General features: G+C 35.2%; 1 protein-coding gene across 3 annotated transcripts in view; it reads right to left on the reverse strand.

The window, feature by feature from the left end:
- The window catches only part of KHDRBS3 (KH RNA binding domain containing, signal transduction associated 3), a 96,969-nt gene that overhangs the window by 14,487 nt on the left and 62,156 nt on the right, over positions 1 to 20,326 (reverse strand). For all 3 annotated transcript variants that reach the window (XR_007766051.1, XM_050891815.1, XM_050891814.1), the window contains 2 exons: positions 18,908 to 19,100; positions 7,583 to 7,665 (listed from right to left, as the gene is read on the reverse strand). Coding sequence is in view for 2 of the 3 variants with exons in the window: in XM_050891815.1 (XP_050747772.1) it covers positions 7,583 to 7,665; positions 18,908 to 19,100 (276 nt within the window). In the remaining variant the exon portion in view is untranslated. The remainder of the gene's footprint in view (positions 1 to 7,582; positions 7,666 to 18,907; positions 19,101 to 20,326) is intronic.

The raw sequence follows: 20,326 nt of genomic DNA on the forward strand, positions 1-20,326 counted from the left end.
TCATAGAGAGACTACGTAGTCTCTCTTCTTTATCTTGGTATCTCTTAATGAAACTGGTAGAAAATTATTATGTAAGACATATGAAAAATTATTTCTAAATGAATAACTTTAATCTGTAAGATTTGGAAGCCTGATTATCCAAGTTCTGTCTCCAAAGATCATACATCTAGCAGCATTGCTGCAGCATCCTGCCGAGGCCTAGCAACTGGATATTCTCCCTCCTCTGTTGCCTCCATCATCCAAGCTTAAAGTACATTTTTTTTAAAAACATACTGTAATTAAATTTAAGCCCTCACATAATTAAGATTTTTTAAACTATGACTAATTCCACAAGTTACCATTAATACCGACAATCTAGCATTTAATAGTTAAAAAATATTCACCATTAATGAGTTTTTGTTCCTATTAAGGACTGCTTAAAAGATCCTATTTGACCTATCCTTTTCTCATGTTTTCACCTGTGTAATCAGTCAAGGAAAAAATTCCTAACTCCTACCAAATACTAATCCTCTTTAATTATATTGCGGTAATTCAACCACTCAGTTTAAGATGCTGTACAATCACCTAAGTAAAATTAAACCAATCATGCAAAATGAATACTAATTTTATGAAATAATTCCTTTTTTGGATTCCTCAAATATTTAAAATGTCATGTTATTACTTTTTGTACTACTATAACACCTCTATATAAGTTCTCCAACAGGTCTCTAAATTTATTAAATGCATTTTTACTTGTTTTCTAAACAATGAGGCTAGTCATAGTTAAGTTTAATAGCAAAGCCATGAAGAAAACCAAAATAATTTTTTGTATCTAAAAAGCATTTTACTAAGTTACATTTCTAAGCATTTTACTAAGTTACATGTAACATAAGTTACATGTACAGTTTTCATTAGTACAAATGAAAAGTAATCCTAACATTTCTTAGTGAAGTAGTCTACTAATGTCAACATGATGAGGATTCTAAAAACTTTTTCCAATTTTATGAGTGCACCATGTGATATACTTGTGTTTTTTCCATCATTACACTTGAATTGCCTTAGTCTTATTCCTGTTTACTGAGGTTTCAGACCAGATTTCTGTAAATGAATTTAAAAGAAAATCAAACGTGTATGCTAGACTCACAAACTATTAAATTAAAACTATCTGTGCTATTGAGGCACTTCTGAATATTTTATCTTGTCATATCTTAACAAGTAACAAAAAAGAAACATCTGTCTAAACCTGAAGAACTAGATGTGAAAAACCACAGAAAATAATCTCTTCCAATAATACGAGCGTAAAAATTAAGCAGGAAACCACATAGCAGGGATTTTCAGTTAAAAGATACATTAGCTTGTTTATGCTAATGCTTTTTAGGCTTTATTTGTGCAGAACTATAACCTCCAATAAGCTCATACATACCAGGTGTTCATAAGCAACAACAATTGCAAAATACTAGACATTTGCACTATCCCCAGAAATCAAACTGCTGTGCATTAATTTGATTTATAAGTCAGAGCATGAAATACAAACAGCTACAAGCATTAAAATCGAGAGAATTACATCTTGAAAAACTACAGTAACAGACACTGTTTTGCATATAATGCATATTTATACATCCTGGAAATGCATGATTGCTGACAAACTTAACAATGTAAATTTAAAACACTGAGCATCACAAACAAAATGTTAGCAATTAACTTTCAAATACCAATAACAACATCTCCATAAGCCAATTTCAAATCCATACACTCAGCTCTTTATGAAAATCCTCCTCTTATAATAAACAGCAATGTTGTCATCTTTTGTATGACTACTAAGCACAGTTTCAGAACAAACCTGAAAATTTGAGTTCCTAGTGGAAAATGGGGAGGGTCTTGCCAAGAAGTACATACTGGAATCAGCTTCTCTCAAAACTAAGGTGCCTATGGAATGGCACAAAATCAGGGATTTAGAGATCTGAAGGATTTTAGCAAGTCAATTTAGTTGTATTATTTAGGCATCAGTTGAACAATAGCCACTACCAGATTTCAAGGTGGTTTATTTTTTAGTCCTCTTTTCAACCTGATATCCAGTTACTTAGTTCTTAAGTAACTACCACAAGCTACAAAACACAAGCTTCCTCAAACCTTTCAAACCACGGGGTCTTTGTGCATAGTGTTCCCTACGTTGAAGAAATTTAGTATCTTGAATCAGTCACTGTTGAAACGAATGGTAAAGAATAAGGCCTCACCGCAGGGCATTCATAACGCTGCAGTTTTAACATGCATAGGAATTACTACGTGGGCAGTTATCTTTAAATCATTTATCTAAAAGCATAAAGTTGCAGCATGTACTTCTCACTTCCCAACACATTAACCAATACACACAGAATGAATTAGAGGCACTGAATAAACATAGGTATACTAAAGAGAATTTGCCCGTTCCCTCAACTCAGACCAGCTTGACCGGATGGCTCTAACGCTTACAGGCAACTTGCAGTTATTTGAATGTATCACATTTTGGTATGATTTGAAATGGTAGCAATTATTGTTAGATATGCAAGAAGAGCAACTGAGAAACACTATGTTTAAGCCAATGGCACAATGGTTGTTGTCGAGAGAAATCTATAGCATTAATAGGCAAGTGTGGAAACCAGAAAACATCGCAGAAAACTGCAGACAAAGCCAGCAATTACCCTAATTCCTCGTCTTTCTCCTTTTATATCAGTGTTTAGATTAAATCCTGCAATGGAGTGAAGGTGAGATCACCCTGACTGAAGATCTAAAACAGTTAAATTATACATAAGTTATAATTGAACACAAAATGACTACATTACTACATGAATGACTTATTCTTGCCCCTAAACAGACAGAGGCATATAGTTATACAAACTATTCCTTTTATAGTTGAGATTGCTGATCTCTGTTGTAGGTAAAAAACAATGAAGCTAGACAAAAGCATTTTTTTTCTAGGAAAAGAAATACCCAGTTTTAAATGCTAGCAGACAAGCCTAAAGTTATTTGAAACTTCTGAGTGCCATGAAGCAGACAGATGGAGTTCTCCACATTTTTTTGTACCACAGTAACTGTGTTAGCCATTCTCTCTTGACAGTAAACTTAAAAGCACACAGTAAACCTTTAATGCTGCTAGAGAGGTAACAAACTCAGCCCCCTTTCTCTGCAACCTTGTCACATAATCTGAATTTTAGTAACAAACCTCGTTCTCTGGCATGTTAACTCTCTGCAGCATCTGTCACTGCTATGAATGGTTGATCATAAGTACCTCTGTAGTCATGTCAATGCTATTAAGCAGATGGCAGCGCTAAATCCGAATGATGTAGTACATCTCCCTGGTGGACTTTGTTTCCATACACTACCATTATTCTACAATTCCTCAGTGATAAATCTTACGTATTGTAGAGAACATTAAACAGTGAACTGACAGTGCCAATTGATTTATTAGCATCCATTTCCCTTTGCCCTATTATTGTCTTTGCAAACACTTGTGCGGATCACGTATGGAGCCACTAAGGGACAACAGCACTTTTGCTCAATTTGAAACATATTTCAGAGATTTAAAATAAACAGAATTTTTCTTCATGCTGAAAATATTTAAACTGATCTACAAATTCAAATGAAGACCAAACTAAATGCTCCTCCTTCCTCCACAATATTCTTCTCTGAATTTTCATAATAAAATTGGTCTAGCATTAACATCAGGCCATTAAAACATCCAATACTTTCTGCAACAAATCCAAGTAAAGGATTACAGTTCTAGACAGATTTGGAGAAGTCCTTTAAGAGTCAGCTAGGTTGTGTAAGTAAGCATGCACATGCGCTAGTAAGGGGAGCTGACAAATCTACATGCATCTGACATAAGAAAATATGAGCACCAGCAGTCACAAGCATGGCGTTTCACACTTAACTCACATTCTACCATAAGATCCCAAAGAGGTTTTTAGCATACAGCTGCACGTGTTAAATTACTACATACATATATAGAAGAAATTTTATAAAGGAATTACTGACTGCGTAACATGAAATCTGCCCTGTTATGACAGTAACATTCAGTCTAGTCTTGCTGCTCTCCTTAGCTAGGCATTGAGTATCGATCATAAATGATCATAGCTTTTGACTGTGTTCATTATGCTCTAGTAAGGTAAAACTGTCTCAGCTGCTTTAAGTATTTACTAGCCTTTGATTTTCAGAAATTGAGAAATATTTTGTTAAATTAATTTTAGATCGCTTTGGGTTTTTAACAATACTGAACAGCCCAGTTGATTAACCATCCCAGTTTATACTGGTAAAAATATCATCTAACAATCCTCTGCAAAAAACTATATGTATAATTTAGTCACATCTCTTCTAAAAATCAGTTAAGATATCTAGTCAAGCTCAGTACAGCTCCAAGGGATATTTTTTAAGTCTTTTTGACCGTAAAAAATAATTCTGTTAAAAGACATCCTGAAGCACTATTTGGGGCTTTGTTGCACGAACAAACAACTGTGGATAAGAAAATATTTTAAAGGAAAACTATTTTTTATAGGATTACAGGGCATTAAGATAGATGAAAACTTGGAGAGAACTCTGATGTTTCTCTCCCTATTAGTGCTGTGACAGGTTTTAACTAAAGCTTCAGATTGCCAAGCACAAGCGAGGATGCAGTCTCACACAGTGTCAAATAAGATACCATTAAACTTTTAATCAGAATTGTTTGCAGAGACATGCAAAGTCTCAACTACCTTAACGCACACAGAAATATACAGTATGCTATTCTTCATATCTGAACATATCACCCATCCTTGTCCATCTCAGATTTGGCCATTTCTGGGAAATACACTAGAAACATCAAAATTAAAAACAATAAAGGAGAGTCATGCTGTGTTGTACTGAATGGTTAAACTTGGAGAACTTCCATCTTTAACAGAGGAGTCACTAAAATAAGCAAAAACTTTCAAAACAAGTATTTCAACTGTCTCCACTGTATCACACGCATACATTGCACACACAATGTATGCTTGTGAACATTAACCAAGTTTGATGAGGTGCCGGAAGAGGGTTCATATACTGAAAAACTACTGCAAATAATTTAATAAGCAAACCCATCTTTTCCATTTACTAGCTATTTCGCAAATTTCCTCTTTAATACACAATATCATTAATATCACAAACTTCTAGAGAAATTAGTATCAGAAGACATACTAGAAATACTATTACTTTTTAAGATTACTACTTTCAACTTACAACAGGAAAGAGGAAAAGTTATTTACACATGCTAGTCACTACATGTTTAAAATGCATTTGAATGCCCTCTATGCACAAATGTATTTTCTTTCCATGCTTTATGAGGGCAAAATATCAAGAATGATATAAGGCTAAACTATGAAAACAACACACTTTTCCCTAATTTCCTTCACAGTAAGGACATTGTAGTGCACCTAAATATGATAGGCATCTCTTAGTGGTTACAAAATGACATTTCACAATATGGGCTACTATTTGATATTCAGATTAAAGATAGGAAAGCTGTTCTAGGTAGCTCAGATGGCTGTTTATAGTTAATACTTTTTGCCTGCCAATACAATCCTAAAAATCTTTTTACCAAGCCAGAAAATATGCTAGAAAATGAGTGTCGATACCCTGTGAAAAACATACAAGTGAATCATTTCTTGTTTTCTTTTACCATGCAGCGCTTAATAAAATTAGGGGGAAAAAAAGAGGTAATCATTCAAATCTAACAGTATATGTATTGTGAAACTGCAGGTAAAATACAAAGCAGAGCAATCATTTTATGAAGTATCTCCTTCCAGACTGGGCTAAGCATGTGCACATATTATATCTAAGAATATTATATATATTCTTATGTATTAGTCCTTCACAAGAGCAATTTCATTTCTTGGGATATTTGCTTTTTGGTAATTTTAGTTTAAAGGAAAAAATCTTAGTGAAAACGTTCTTAACATGGAAAAAATATCAAATCCAAGTAATGTTTCATTTTGGCTCAGGCAAATGACTTTGTAATGAAGTCCAAATGTTTGTGTGCAATAAACCCATTTACCAACACTAGAAGCAGTAAAACAGAACAGAATTACCAACATAAAAGTTGAGGACTATTTTAGTAATTTTCTTTTTGGAAAAAAATCCATTATCAGCAGCTGCTCTCTAAATGTAACATCCTGCAGAGCCTCATATTTTGAAGGTCCTACACTGCTGGTTTCTTAGGTCTTATTATTTTTATCAATTTTCAGTAGCTTACAAGATTCTGTAGCAGTCAAGTATCAGACACAAAAGTATTTTCATTCTGTTAGTTCTCAACAATAATGACACTTGAACTTTCCACTAAGCTTTTTCACATTGACTAAGTTGATGGGCACAGGAAAATATTTATTTATACGACAAAATTTAAGTTGTGCATGTCAACGCTACAGCAAAGCAGATGTCAGGTGTAAACAGCTTTGTTCTCAGCTTTGCTGTGAACAGTTCCGTACTATTTCACATAAGGCTACATTGTAAAAAAGCCTTAAATATTTAGCAGAAGGTAAAACAGTCTAATCAGTATTTATCAACATCACAATATCCACCAATATCCCCCTTTCCTACTGTCATCTTCTTCCCAGTAGGCAAGGTTTGAAGCTCTAATCACCCCAAATAACCAAAGCAGTAATGCAGAACTATAGCATTTTATTTTATTTTACCATTTGCTCAACATTGTTTCAACCATTTGAAGTTCATTTCCATAAAAGTCTCAAGAAATTCTCAATGACATTACAAAGTCTACTACTGATCAAACTATGAATGCTTGGTCTAAGAAAAGGAGTGAGAATTACAACTCAGTAAGAGATGCACAGAAGGTCCCTTTCCAGATGTGCACATTAGTAGTACCTAATAGTGGGGACGATCAGCCAAGCTGCTAATCAACGCATCATGTGGTATTTGCCATTAAGTTTAAACTACCACCTAATACAAGTAGTTTGTACTTCATAGCATTTTTCCCATCATTGGGATACATTAGTATTCCTTGTAATTCATGGAGTTTCCAAATAGCAACTCCTTCGAAGAAAGCAAAATTAAGAAAATAAATTAGAAGTGCTAAAAAATACTGCTGAGAATGAAGCGGAGGAAGGAACACAAAAGGCAAGAGATTCAGATTTGTCAAAGACAATTCCACAAAGGAGTAAAACAAACTAAAGGGTGTACTTTGTTTACAGTCAAATAAAGGTAAAATACATAACCCATTTAAGTAGTAAGAAAATACAATCAGCTCTGTGTTTCAGATGATTTAATACCTTTTATGAAGGTTTTTTTCCCCTCTTCTTCCCTCCCAAAATAAATCTGAATTAAATTTTCCCCAATTTCCTGAACTTTTGAAAACTTTCTGATTTATGATTTGGCATCACTAAACCTTCGTTTCAAGTTCTCATTTCTGTTTCTTCTCAACCACTCAGTAACTTGACTTTTATACTTGTGTGATACGAGAGACAAATAACACTGGGGGTTATTTCTAATAAGCCTCTTATAAGATTTTTGCTGTTTAAGATGAAATTGAAAAAATCTTTAAGTAAAACTAACTTTCCAACTGTAGAATATTTCAAATGTAGTTACAGCAGATTTGGAGACTTACCTTTGTGCTTGAGTGCTATAGCTGTTATCATAGGAATCATAGCTTTGTTCATCATAAGCAGTTCCATAACCATCATCATACTCCTGAAATGATATAAAAGAAAGCTAATATTAACCGTCAGCACACTCCAGAAACAAAGTAGTAACCTAGTTCTAAACATGAAAGACAGTACTCTCCTGAAATGCATATATGACATACGTACACCATGAAACGGCAAAATCTTAATGATATTAATAGAGACTACTTCCATTTAGGAGGCCACACACATCTAATACTACAGTTACTTTAAAGATATTTTGAACTATTGGCAATATGCTTCAAAAAGACTTTTTTTAGTTAACACTGGCTTGTGCGGAGACAGTACAGATGCTTCATGTCTCCATGTATTGAATTTGAGATGAGTGAGCTACTGATCTTCAAGAAAGCTCTGGGAAGCATCTCAGGAATCAAAAAATCTGAATAAATATTGTGTACCTGACTTAGGTAGCTGATTTATTTCTGGACAACAAATTCAACATTCCATGTAGACTATGGATGGGAAAGAAGTTCCCTAGAGATAAGATTAGTAAGAATGATGGTTTTACTTCTTTGAATGCCCTCTGTATTCACTTCAACTTGTGGGAGTTTAGCATCCATTAAGAAACTAAAAGGATTTCTTACTCCTCCCATATTATCCACACTATTTAAGTACACACTGTAGTAACACTCTTCCCAAAATAGCACTGGATATAAATACCAAGTTGAATGAACCACTAACTCCAGCTACAAGCCATAGAGAAGTTTAAGATAAAGTGACAATGATGCTGTGTTTTCCCAGAGAAGGATGAACTATAGAAATCCAAAGAAATGTCACCAATTTACTGTTTCATCCAATAATAAACCTGAGCTAAACACATGAAAAGTAGAAGTGGCACTTTGTACTGACTCCTAGGAAATCTTATCCAAATCCTATCCAAACATGCCAAAGACCTCAATGGATATTTAGGGATATCTTGTCCAGTTTTGCCAGATGAGAATGACCTGATGACATGATGTTTTGAAGATAGAGACCCACAGAAATGAAAATCAGGCATCATCTTACATATGGTGTTTTCTCAGTAAGAGTATATCAAACCCTTGCAACATAAGGATAAAGTCTCATGAAAGGACAAACTCTTTCCCAGGAAAAGGAACCTTTAAGAATCTTTCAGCAATGACAGAAAACAAAACCAACTAGCAGTATCAATTAGGTAGGGATGACAAATGATGGGTTGTCCAACTCTAGTAGAAAACATCTCCAATGATTGGAATCTGGAAGCTTTCTGGACACTGTAAGGAAAGCTTTCTATAGCAGAAGCCAATGACATCCTCAAAACAACTGACAGGAAACTGAATTTGCTAAGAGAGTTTTTAGCATGTTTTCCAGTCATTTGAAATTGCTTATATGGAAAACCAGGCAATCTGCCCATCAATACTGCTTCACCACCACTAGATCAGTGAACATGATTGTTTCCCAGCAGTGATTAGTAGAAGGGTGTCTATGAATATTTGCCAGCGCAAGTGAGTGACAGCCTATTCATAGGTCTGGAAGAAGAAACGAGGATTTTTCCAATTGTCTGTTGTGAAGAGATTCATGGATAAATAGTCCCACTTGAAAAGGAAATGTATTGTTTTCTCTTTCAGTAATTCACTGTCCTGAAACTAAAAATTAAAATACAGTCTTAGCATCTTCTTTGCCCATCTGATATGGATATGGATTTTTCTTGATAAGCCACACACTAAACCCACAAAACCATTGCCTCCTGGCAGTTATTACGAACAAGCACTTTATTACTTATTGATGCAATACACAGACATCTGTTAACAATACAGACATTGATCAACAGCAGAAGCTGTCTGAGCCAACTTATTTGCTCTGTTCCAGAACGTTTACATGACATTTCATCTCCTCTCATAGAATCTCCCAACTGTGAACCAGCCATCCCTAAGTGGGACTTCCCAAACTTCAAACTGTGCACACCCAGCAGTGACAACAAATGAAAGCAGAGGACTGAAATTAACCTTTTAACATGTTAGGAAAGCTTTGCCACTAAGGAATCATTAGAGAATTCTTAAGCAATCAGTCCTATTCTTCACATTTATGTTAAATATTTTCCCAAAAAATTGATTATGAAAGAAGAGGGGAAAACAGACTACTCTGAATTTATGGTGTAACTATGACTTCTTGAAGACAAAGGAACAAAGCAAATTTAAAATAGGAAGATGCTTAACAAGATGTCCAGCAGAACAAAAGGAAAATTTGAGGGAGCTCCACGCTGTATCGGACTTAAGTGTTTCTAGTATTAGCATTTCTCTTCCAGAGAAGTTTTGCCCAGAACTCATTACTGTTCACCATTTTGTGTGTTAAAAAATTGACTACTGCAGAAATTAAGCCCTGCATTATTATATTGTTGAAGGTGGCTCTTATAAGCTTTGAAAGATATCTGGTTCGTAGTTTATATGTGGGACTCCTGTCACTTAGCATTACAGAGATCAACCTGTGCTGTTGCAATTACTATAATCTGCTTAAATAGATCAATTCTTTTTTTATGGCTGTATTTACATTTATAAAACCAAAAATTTACATTAAACCCAAGATAAACTTCATGTGCTACATGCTGCAAAAATAGAATAGGTTTAAAGAGCTGCTCTCAATGGCTTGTTCTGTTATCAGGCAAGAGATTCAAATTCCAAAACATTTGTTTACTGTGCACTATTCTCTTGAAGTAGCAATTAGGCAGGGGCAGCTGAAGTCTGTTTCAGAGCTTTTCCTGAATTAGGTCTGACAGTATTTTCTCTTAGTCATACAGTATTTGAAGTCTTTCTCTTTCAGGAGGTTACAAATAAGGTTGGCCAAAGCAGAATGTTTTACATTTTAGATTAAATCCACACTACTTGAGTATTTTCTTTCTGAAACACAGACCTCTTGTGGCTTTAGTAAATGTTTTCTTTAACTTTATTTAGTATCTAGGTGAAATATCCTTGGCCATCTGGCATGTTTCAGTACTATAAAATATCACGCTAACTTAAATGAAAATAACTATCATTTTTACACACATACAATGAAAATGGACAGGACAGAACTTAAATATGCATAGATATCCTGTACTAAAGTACATCACAGATTCACTGACAAGCATTACTATACAGATTTCTTTCTGTATAATACAGGAAGAATGACACCTTCATAAGAATACTTTAATTGCATTTTTCCTGCTGATTTTTCAGCATGTTTCAGGTATTTATAAAAGCATTCATTTTTCTATTTAAAGCCATTATTCTTCTTCATGTGGATGACATCATTTGCATTCCTACTACCTACCAAATGCAATACAATGGACTTCCTCTACTCCAATTACATAAGTCTATAAATAGCTCTTCTTAAAGATACTTGGTAATCAGAAATCATTTACTGGTGAAGCCGTATTTCCTCTCCCACTCCAAAAAAAAGCCCAAAGATCACATATTCATCCCATGAATGGAAGCATTTTGTTTCTGTTATTCATTATTCTACTTTTCAGGATAACCTAGAAAACTAACTCTAATCACATTTAGTCTGATCAAAAGAAGGCAAGTGTGCTGTACAGTTTGTGCTTACAACAATGTAGAAAAAAAGTGAGCAAAAATGCTAAGTACTCTTAAACTACAGGTATTTTCCACACAACATTTGAAATACCAACCAGGAAGGTATCAAGAGCAATTGTCCTGACTTCTGTTAATTTCAGTCTCAAGAATCTTCTCCCAAAGTAACAAACCAGCTAGAATTACAAGACAGATCTTCTGAAAAGAATATGAATTTTTTCTCCAAAATCTCAAACCTTATTAATAACTCCTTAAGCCAGCCTATAAACCAGAATCACATTATATTTCCTCTTAAAGAGAGCTTCTGCGTGCAGTTGTCTCAATGATAGCGCCCACAGTTGATAAATCCAAAGAGCAGCACTGGTAACAGTAATTGTTCAGTGCAAAGTGCAGAAATTTTTCATTCGCAGAACCAAAGGCAAAGTGTAAATATGCACCCTTCAAATGTATCAAATAGTAAGTTACTATCACAGGTCAAAAGATAATAAAAGCAATGAAAGCAATCTTTGCCAAAACCTCTGCACTACCCAAAACATTATAAATCATGCTAAGCCTTGCTCAGTGTTTCTTTCTAATAATTAAGTACTCTAAACATACCCACATTCACAGGGAATAGCAAATGGTGGCTTTAAATTATAATCTGCTGGCAGTGACAATGACAGACTAGTGTTTGGGCCCTCTTTAGGAGAAATTAACAGTGTTTCAAAGAGAACAAGACAGAAACAGGAAGAAAAAAGAGGGTAAAAAGTTCATTTTAACAAAAAGGCCATTTGCAGTGCTGGAAAAAAATCATCAAATCAATAAGAAATCAATTTTCCAGCTCTCCCCAACTAAGGAAATCCATCCAAGGGAAAAATTAAGGCTGTTATCACTACAACTAAAAGGTTGTTGTTTCTTTTCCCCGTCATTCTCTGAAATTAATACTTACACAAGTACTTTATCACAGAATATTGGAGGAATGTCTTTTAGATAGAGACTATCACATTGAAAAAAATTGTTTGTGCAGAGATTTACTTGAAGGAGAAAGAACATGAGACAACTTCAGTGCAGTGCAATGAAGAATTTTTTTTGGCAAATTAGAATTGTAAAGGGAAGGAACAGCCATTTTGTTATGTGGAAATAACATCTCCCCATCATTTAGTCAACAGGCAATATGGGGCAATCAAAACAAATATGGTAGCTACTACCATCTAAAGTCTGAGTGATAACATTAAGGACATTAGCAGCAAACATGCACAGACTGTAAGATTTTCATCTGTTTTCATCTAGAAGGAGCCTAGTGCATATTCAACCAGAACAAATAAGGTATTCCTGGAATGAGAGATGTACTAGTGGATTGTCTCATGCATCTCAAAAAAAAAGTCACTGCTAATGAATAGAGGCAGTAACATTTAAAGTTAACTATCAGACCAAAAAAATTCTATTTTTCTATGTACAACAGTAGGGAGCAGTGTCAGAATCAGGAGGATGACTCATGCTCATTCAATAATATCAAGTCAGAAAATGGTCAACTTAGATCAGCAGCTTAAACTCTAAAATAAATTGAGAAGAAAATATTTTATATGCACATTCAAGGTGAACTTTCAACTTTGAGATAGGCAGGTGGAAAAGCTTTTCAGCCATTCCCCGAAAAAACATTCCACTGTTTCCACAGCCAAAGTTGCCCGAGTTCCTGAGAAAACTGAAAGATTTTCCATTCTCTCCACCTCCTCCTGAAAACCCTAGGGAAGGTAAATGAAACAAAACAATTGAGGGACTTAACTTTAAAACTTTTTTTTTTTACATTTATTTCTTCTTGCTTGTCCTATTTAGCATGAAAAAGAACGTTGTAATTGGCAAAAAAGGCAAGAAATAATGGTTTGCTGTTATGAACTTGCTTTCCAAAAGTCTTACCTGAATTCACCCTGACTTTAAGAATAGTCTTAGCACTTCTGAAAAGCCACAACTCACTAAATACACCTTTTTAAGCATGGTAAGACCTAAGTGGAAACCACAACATTATCCACAGAGAGTAACAAAGACAGAATGGACAAAAGACCATTTCTCTAGTTCCTAGAGAATGAAGCTGCCTCAACCCCTTTTCCAGGAACCCAAACAAAAAACTTCACACTCAAAACAACTAAGCAAACAAAAACATTTGAAATTAATTTGGTTAAATTGTTGCATGTTATTAGGAAACAATCAATATTCAGAAGACCACAGTAAACTGCAAAGTGACATTAAAGTTATACTTGAACTCTAATCAAGGAGAATTTAAATTCTTTTCAAAGTCTTACAACATCTGAATGAGCCTTTACTTTGCCATCTCAACTCCAAGAAGCATTTATTTGTAAATAAAAAGCTTGGGGTTTTTCATACTGTATACAAAGTTTTTGCTCTTTTTTCCTACAGATCTTTCCTTTTTCAACCACAAACAGTAAATGAGCAAATGAATGTTAATGAGGAAAAAAGTCTACTTTAAAAACAGTTTACCATGCAAAATCAACATTGTATTAACAGCTCCAAGAAATTGCTTCCACAGTATCCTTTTTAATCCTAATTTTCAGTGTTTCAAAATCTAAACTATGTATGATCTCAATGAAGAGATGGAGAATTCAAGCTTAATGCTGGAGACCAAAACAGAATTTGTACCAGCTTTCTAGGAAGGTGCAGTAAACAATAAGCTATAGGTTATTCAGCTGAATGGGCTCCCACACTTTGTGTTCATTCCTTTCGCTAATGGACACATACATGCATATTTCATAATAATCACTGGGTCATGAAATGGATTTCTGTTCTTAGCCATCCAGCCAAATGTCACTTGAGAACAAACTTCCCTTAAATCTTCCCGCAAATTTGTAAGGATTTCTTGCAAAGTCAAAAGGACAGAAACCACTGCTCCTGACACTCTGTATGCCATCCTGATGGTCAGCACACCATCTCTGGAGAGAACCAAGGGAATATGAATCCCTGCGACAGGAATTTGAACCAAGGGCCTTCCACTACTGGAGAAACACTGAGCTTTAAATTAAGAAGAGACATATAGCATCACATCTTCTGCTCATTGTTTGGGCGGGATCTTGTTAGCCAGCATGTTATGTAATGTCTTTTGGGTCTTCCTCATTTCTCATAGGAAACAGTATGAGCATAGTCTCATACTACTTTAGGATCTATAATATATATTTATCTTATAGTATTATCTTATAGTATACATAGTGTGAGTATAGTCTTATAGTACAGACTTAGTATGAGCATTACAAGCTTAAGTCTGAATTCAGTCTGAAGCATTGCTTTGTCCACCAGGAAAAGTAACATATTTCTGGAAATATCCAGAAATGTATGCTTCAGGAACTACAATTTTTTAAAACTTGGCAATCCCTAAAGCTTTAGGATCTTTCAGAATCAGGTGATAACCAAACATAGATTTTAAAGAGTAGATTTTGAAGTCTGTTATCAGCATCTCTTTTGTATCCAAGTGTTCTGTGCACCCTTCTAAGTAGTCTGTATCTGTATCTTTAAGATAAAAAAAAACTTTGCATGTAATTGGAAATAGTTCATAATGTTCTTTTTCAAGTGACAATTTACTTAACATTAGAAAGGCTCCCTAGGTCTCTTACTGGTAGACATTCCATCTTAATTCAATTTCTTATTACAGAAAGCAATCTCATTGAAGCATTCTAATTGAAGCATTAACTGCTAGAAATTACACATGTGGTCACCGCATTAGAAAAATCTGCCACTGAGGTAACCCTTGTCTGAACACAAGAAAACATCAATACAAATGCCAGAAACAGAACTAAAGCTCTGTCACAACTTTTCCCCACACACACTAGGGAAGAACATTTAGATCTGATTGCTTTCCAAAGTAGCATTGAAGCAAGTCTGGGCTATAACTTGCTAGACTGACAAGTTTTGTTTTTCAGTGCAGACATGCCATACTGGCACAGCAATGGTTTTCAAATCCATGTTTAAAGTCCAATTCTCAACGCCTAAAAATCTGATTACAAACTCATAAATCTCACTTTGCATTTAACACATTTAAGCAGCCAAAACGGGACTTGACATGGCATGATCAAATACATTCATACAAAGTACAGAATTGAAATACAGAATATTTGCAAAATATTTACCTTTGTAAAATGGAAATAGCAGCAAATAAAAATCTAACCTTAAAAAAGCTTCAGCCACATTACTGTGTTACTAATTTGGAAAAAGCCTCAAAGGTTTGAAGCTGGTAAGAAGAGGGCAACCAGAAGAGGCAGAGAGCAGCAACTGTTACTAGGCAGTAACTCAGACTGAACAGTTATGGTCTAACCTATGTTTGACCAAACACTGGCTAAGGAATTGACACTATTAAGAAGTAGTGAATTGCCAGCATACTGTTACTAATTTCCTGCTTATTGAAAGTTATGGAAAAGCTTAAAATCTCCAGCTAGTAGTTAAATACAGTTTCTATTTCTTATCTTAACAGAATAAATTGTCAACTTAAAATACATGAAAATATTTTTATCTATTACACAGTTTTGTTCAATGACTAGAGAAAAATTCTCATGTAATTATGAGAACGATGTCTCTGAATCTATCTGTAAGTGCTTCAACAAATCTAGCAACCATCTAGCATGATTTCCCTTATTCAAGTACTATAAAAATAATCCTGGCCATGCTTCACACGTCATACTAGGTTTTCTCCTGACCTGAGTGGTTGAGGACATAAAAATGGGAGGCGTGTTAGCCTTCAGAGAAAGTTTATCACACCGAACAGAGCAGTGAGGTTAAAGCAGTGATAGTAAAGCTGGCTGGCTGTAGAGGCTTGAATTTTTGCTATCGTCTAAGCTGATGCTACAGCTATTAAAAAGACAATGTTCACAGAAAATGATAAGGAACTGTCATTTCAGTGGCTTCAAAAACTTCATCATGGTACTAACAATATGGTGAGGTCCCAGGAGGAATGGGTCCTGGGGCTGAGAGATACATAAGTGAGACTGGCAACACTGGAGTGGGAAAACTAGTTATATTGAACTGGAAAAATACACAGATACTGCTGCTAGCCGATACGTTGTGTGACTTCAGCAGAGAAGGCCACATCAAGCATCCGGAGTCAGCATTACAAACATCCCAGAAAGCTGACGACAGAGGTAGTCTACCTCTGTGAAGAGCTTTCTGTAACGGGTAAGTTCTGGACAACTTGCCTGTGGGCTCCAAGCACAGGACAGCAATGATCACCTAGTTCTGTTTATCTTGAGCCCACATCTAAATTCAAATGAACGACTTTTTTGCCTGTGGCATGATTGTCCCTGTGTGAGATACTGCCTCCAGAATTAACCCTTCCAATTTTTCAGAATGAAATAGGTATTCCCCTTCCCATTTTGATGATATCTTTTAGAAAACAACTTCTTAAACTATCAAGAAGAGGAAGGAGAGAGATTAGGATAGGCAGGAGACAGAACTGAGTAAGATCCTCATAGATGTTGAAGATTCACTGGTCTCAAGGACTACAGAAAAAAGTAAGCAAAGGGAGTGAAGGAAAAGGGAGGCTGTTCATGACTCAATGATGGCCTCATTTCTGTCACAAGGTATACTTAATAGTACTCCACAGAGGAAATTGGCAAGGACTTTATGTACTGAAAGCCCTGTATTATCTTTGAGATATTTACAGTTACAGAAGCAAGTGGTTGAAGGCTTCCATCCAGAATATAGTTTGCTTTTCTCAACTTGCATAGTTTCACATCATTTTAATGAGTACAAAGCAGAGGCTTGTAAGCCTAAGGGAATGAAAGCTTCCTGAATCCTTGCAGACATTCCAATGCTCAATGGAAAAGTTCTAAAGACTGCTCTGTAACCTCTCTGGATATCCGAGTCTCCAAGGATTTGAAACCATATGCTGCTTAAAATGACTTATGACACCCACAGTCTCACTGATGTGCTTGTTCTACACACACTTCTCAGCAAACAGTGACACCTTACCCTGCTCAGATATTCAGGTTGGCAAACCAGCACTTAATACTAGATGTGGCTAAACAGTAATTAGTAATGAAAGGACAGAAATACTACTACTGACTCCTACCATGTTACCTTAACCTGTGAAAGACACAGTTAAGGCACTTTGATAATGTACTACAAATGGGCAGGTAAAATATCATGCGTTAAATTTAACGTACAATACACTAATGGTTCATGTCCTAGCAAAACTTTGTTAAAATGGAGATTCATTAGAATAAAGACGACACAGAAAATATAGTAATTTTAAAATGGACCAGCTAGCATTGCTTTATCAATTACAGCTTTAAATATATCTATCCCAGTTAAGATATCTTGTTTGGAAGATAAGTGATCCAGTTCTAGAGAACATTCTTTTTAGAAGTTATTTAGCACAGCACTATTTTTCTTTATAGTGCTGTTTAACTACTCTCTCTCAGAAGTAAAGCATACATCAGGATACTGATTCAAACAGCTGTTATTTCCATGCTACTTCTATATATATCTGCTGTTTATAGCATGTGTATAACATGAAGTTACTCAAAGAGGTTTATTTTCTACCACATCACCGTGCATTCTACAGTGTATGCCCTGGAAACAGGCTGTTTAACGAGGACTAATTCCTTTGAAAGCATTGTGAAATAACCACTTATTTGCAAGTACCCACCTTGACTAGTCAAGTCAGGTATAGCCGGGGACATTAGATGCATTGTTCAAGTATAGTTCTCAATAAGCTACATTAATTTCTTCTGAAGTGTTCAGGTATGTGTATAAATGTTGGTACTAACAACATTAAACTTCTTTGTGTATAAAGCTATAAGTGTTATATAGAAAATTAAGTTTCTGATCAAAAGGACAATGGTTGTGATTTGATTTAGAGGGTTTGGGGGGGGTGAAAAGAGAGGGAGAAGGCAGGTAGAAGAAAGGTTGAGAGAAAAGCAAAAAATGTCTAAATAGCAAAACCATTTCCTGGAGCTCAGGAATTCCTTTTTCACTAGTCTGAACAGAGATAAAGTCCAGACAGACTTGGCTGTAAAGAAGGCACACTAAAAGCTTTAAGATATATAAAACATTAAAAGCATTGTCCTTGAAAATGTTATTTTTCTATAAGACTAAATCCATTTTTATGACAATAGTTTTGATTTAATAAGCTTTTTTCCTTTATCTCACTGCTCTAAGTTCAGTTTAAATTAAATTTACCCTAACAATTCGTAACTGTCTATAATTTTCAGTCATGTACAATACATTTTGCTATGTTTTTTAATTTTTAATACAATAAAACCAAGATAAATATGTATGGCTTATTGAGATACACTGTACATTGTTAAAATTTTAGGATCAATTCTGAAGCTTTCATAAAAATATTTTAATTGTCTAACCGTCGAACAGTTATATGACCACAAAGATAGGTTTAGGAAGAGTAGAATTTTATTCTCAGTTTTAGCTGAGAATTAAAAATCTACTGACAATGTGATTTTTCAGATTTTTGTAAAACAGAAACCTAATATAATACATTTAAGAGATACATAACTGTTTTGCCAAATACACTGTAAATGTCTTTATGGTAGTACATATAACCTGAAGTTTTATTAATATAAAACAGTTCAAGTCTGAAAAGGTGACAAGAGACAGCCACATTTGCCATAGATTCTGGGTGCAAGACTTAATTAGTATTAATTAAAGAGATTTTACTGGGTTCTAAAGTGATAGTTAGGATCATCCCTCCGAAATTATACACTCTATGCACGATATGTCAACAGCTTGACTTACATATTCACCATACGTCTCCTGTGCTGGAGGTGGTGGAAGAGGCCGGTAGCCTGCAGGTGGAGGTACTCCTCTTGCTCTGGGTGCTAGAAGTCCACGGCTACGACTGACTGGTCCTCTACTAGGAGGCACTCCTCTGGGTGCTGGTGCCCCTCTCGGTACTCCCGCTGGTGGTGGAGGCACTCCTCCACGGCCCCTGTGAATATACGGATCACTTACCATTAAATACTACACCCTTGGCCTCCCTTTCAACAGCTCCCTCCCCCACATCATCACAATTTTGCTTTGCTACTGCCAGAAAAAGTCTAAAAGAGGTTTATAGTCTGTCATTTTTCTGTATGCTTTAATCCAATTACACACATATGCAAAAAATGCTGAAAGATACAAACTAGACATGTGATTCAGTGATGAACTTCTCACTAGCTTGAGCCACTCTCATACACAGAGACACCCAAACCAATTTGCTGGAATCAGTCAACTTCACTAGAATTTGACTTATAGTATGTGAAATCACAATCATAGAGTAACAGGTTAATTTGAAGCTGTCAGGCTATATCATACTCAAACCCTGCACAGAGGAATCAGTTGCAACTCCCTTCTGATCTGTGTAAGTTTCTAAATGCAATCCAAAGATCACACTGCATGTAAGAGACTGAGTGGGTCACAAAAATTACATTTTCTTCTGGTTCTAAAGATGAGATTTCCAGCTGTTGCAGGAAACATTCAAACATGTAATAAATGTGCAGGGTGATTATAGGATGTAACCTGATGTTCTATATGTATTTAAGAACAAGAAATAACAGTATGTTTGTTTTTAAAGTTCTGAAAGAATGATAAGCATTAACTTCCATTCCATTACTTTGGACACTTCACATACAGATGAAAAATCTGAGACCTAAATCAGAACAATTTTCAAAAATATTTGATCCATTTAGAGGTGGCGTTCCCCCCTGCCTCCCTATAGTAAAGGGAGAGACTTAGAGGTACAACCTGTGAGAAATTTGCATCATTTATCCTCTTTTAAACAGGATGTCTAAAACATTGCTAATAGACATCTCCTTTTTAAAGGAGATCATTTCACCCCATGGACTATAATTAAGTTTAAATGACTGCTCTGTAGGCATATAGACTTGTTCTGAGGAAGTTACACCCTTATTGTATATTGTAACAGATACATAGAAGAAAAACAAGCACAAGCTCCACACTACCTTTCTACCTATCAAGCCATCATCTAATTAATCTCAAGAGTAGTAATTGAGTGAAAATACTCTGTCCTGATTTCATTAGAAATTTCCAACTTAAGCAATATTATAAAGTTCCAGATCTGGCCTTAAAATTTCCTATCCCATTTCAAATAAGTCATATAATTTCTCATTGGTAAGCTTATCAGAAAAAATATAATCATTTTAGCACAAATAATTA

This window comes from Gymnogyps californianus, chromosome 2, assembly GCF_018139145.2.
Source record: "Gymnogyps californianus isolate 813 chromosome 2, ASM1813914v2, whole genome shotgun sequence".
NCBI classification, from domain to species: Eukaryota; Metazoa; Chordata; class Aves; order Accipitriformes; family Cathartidae; genus Gymnogyps; species Gymnogyps californianus.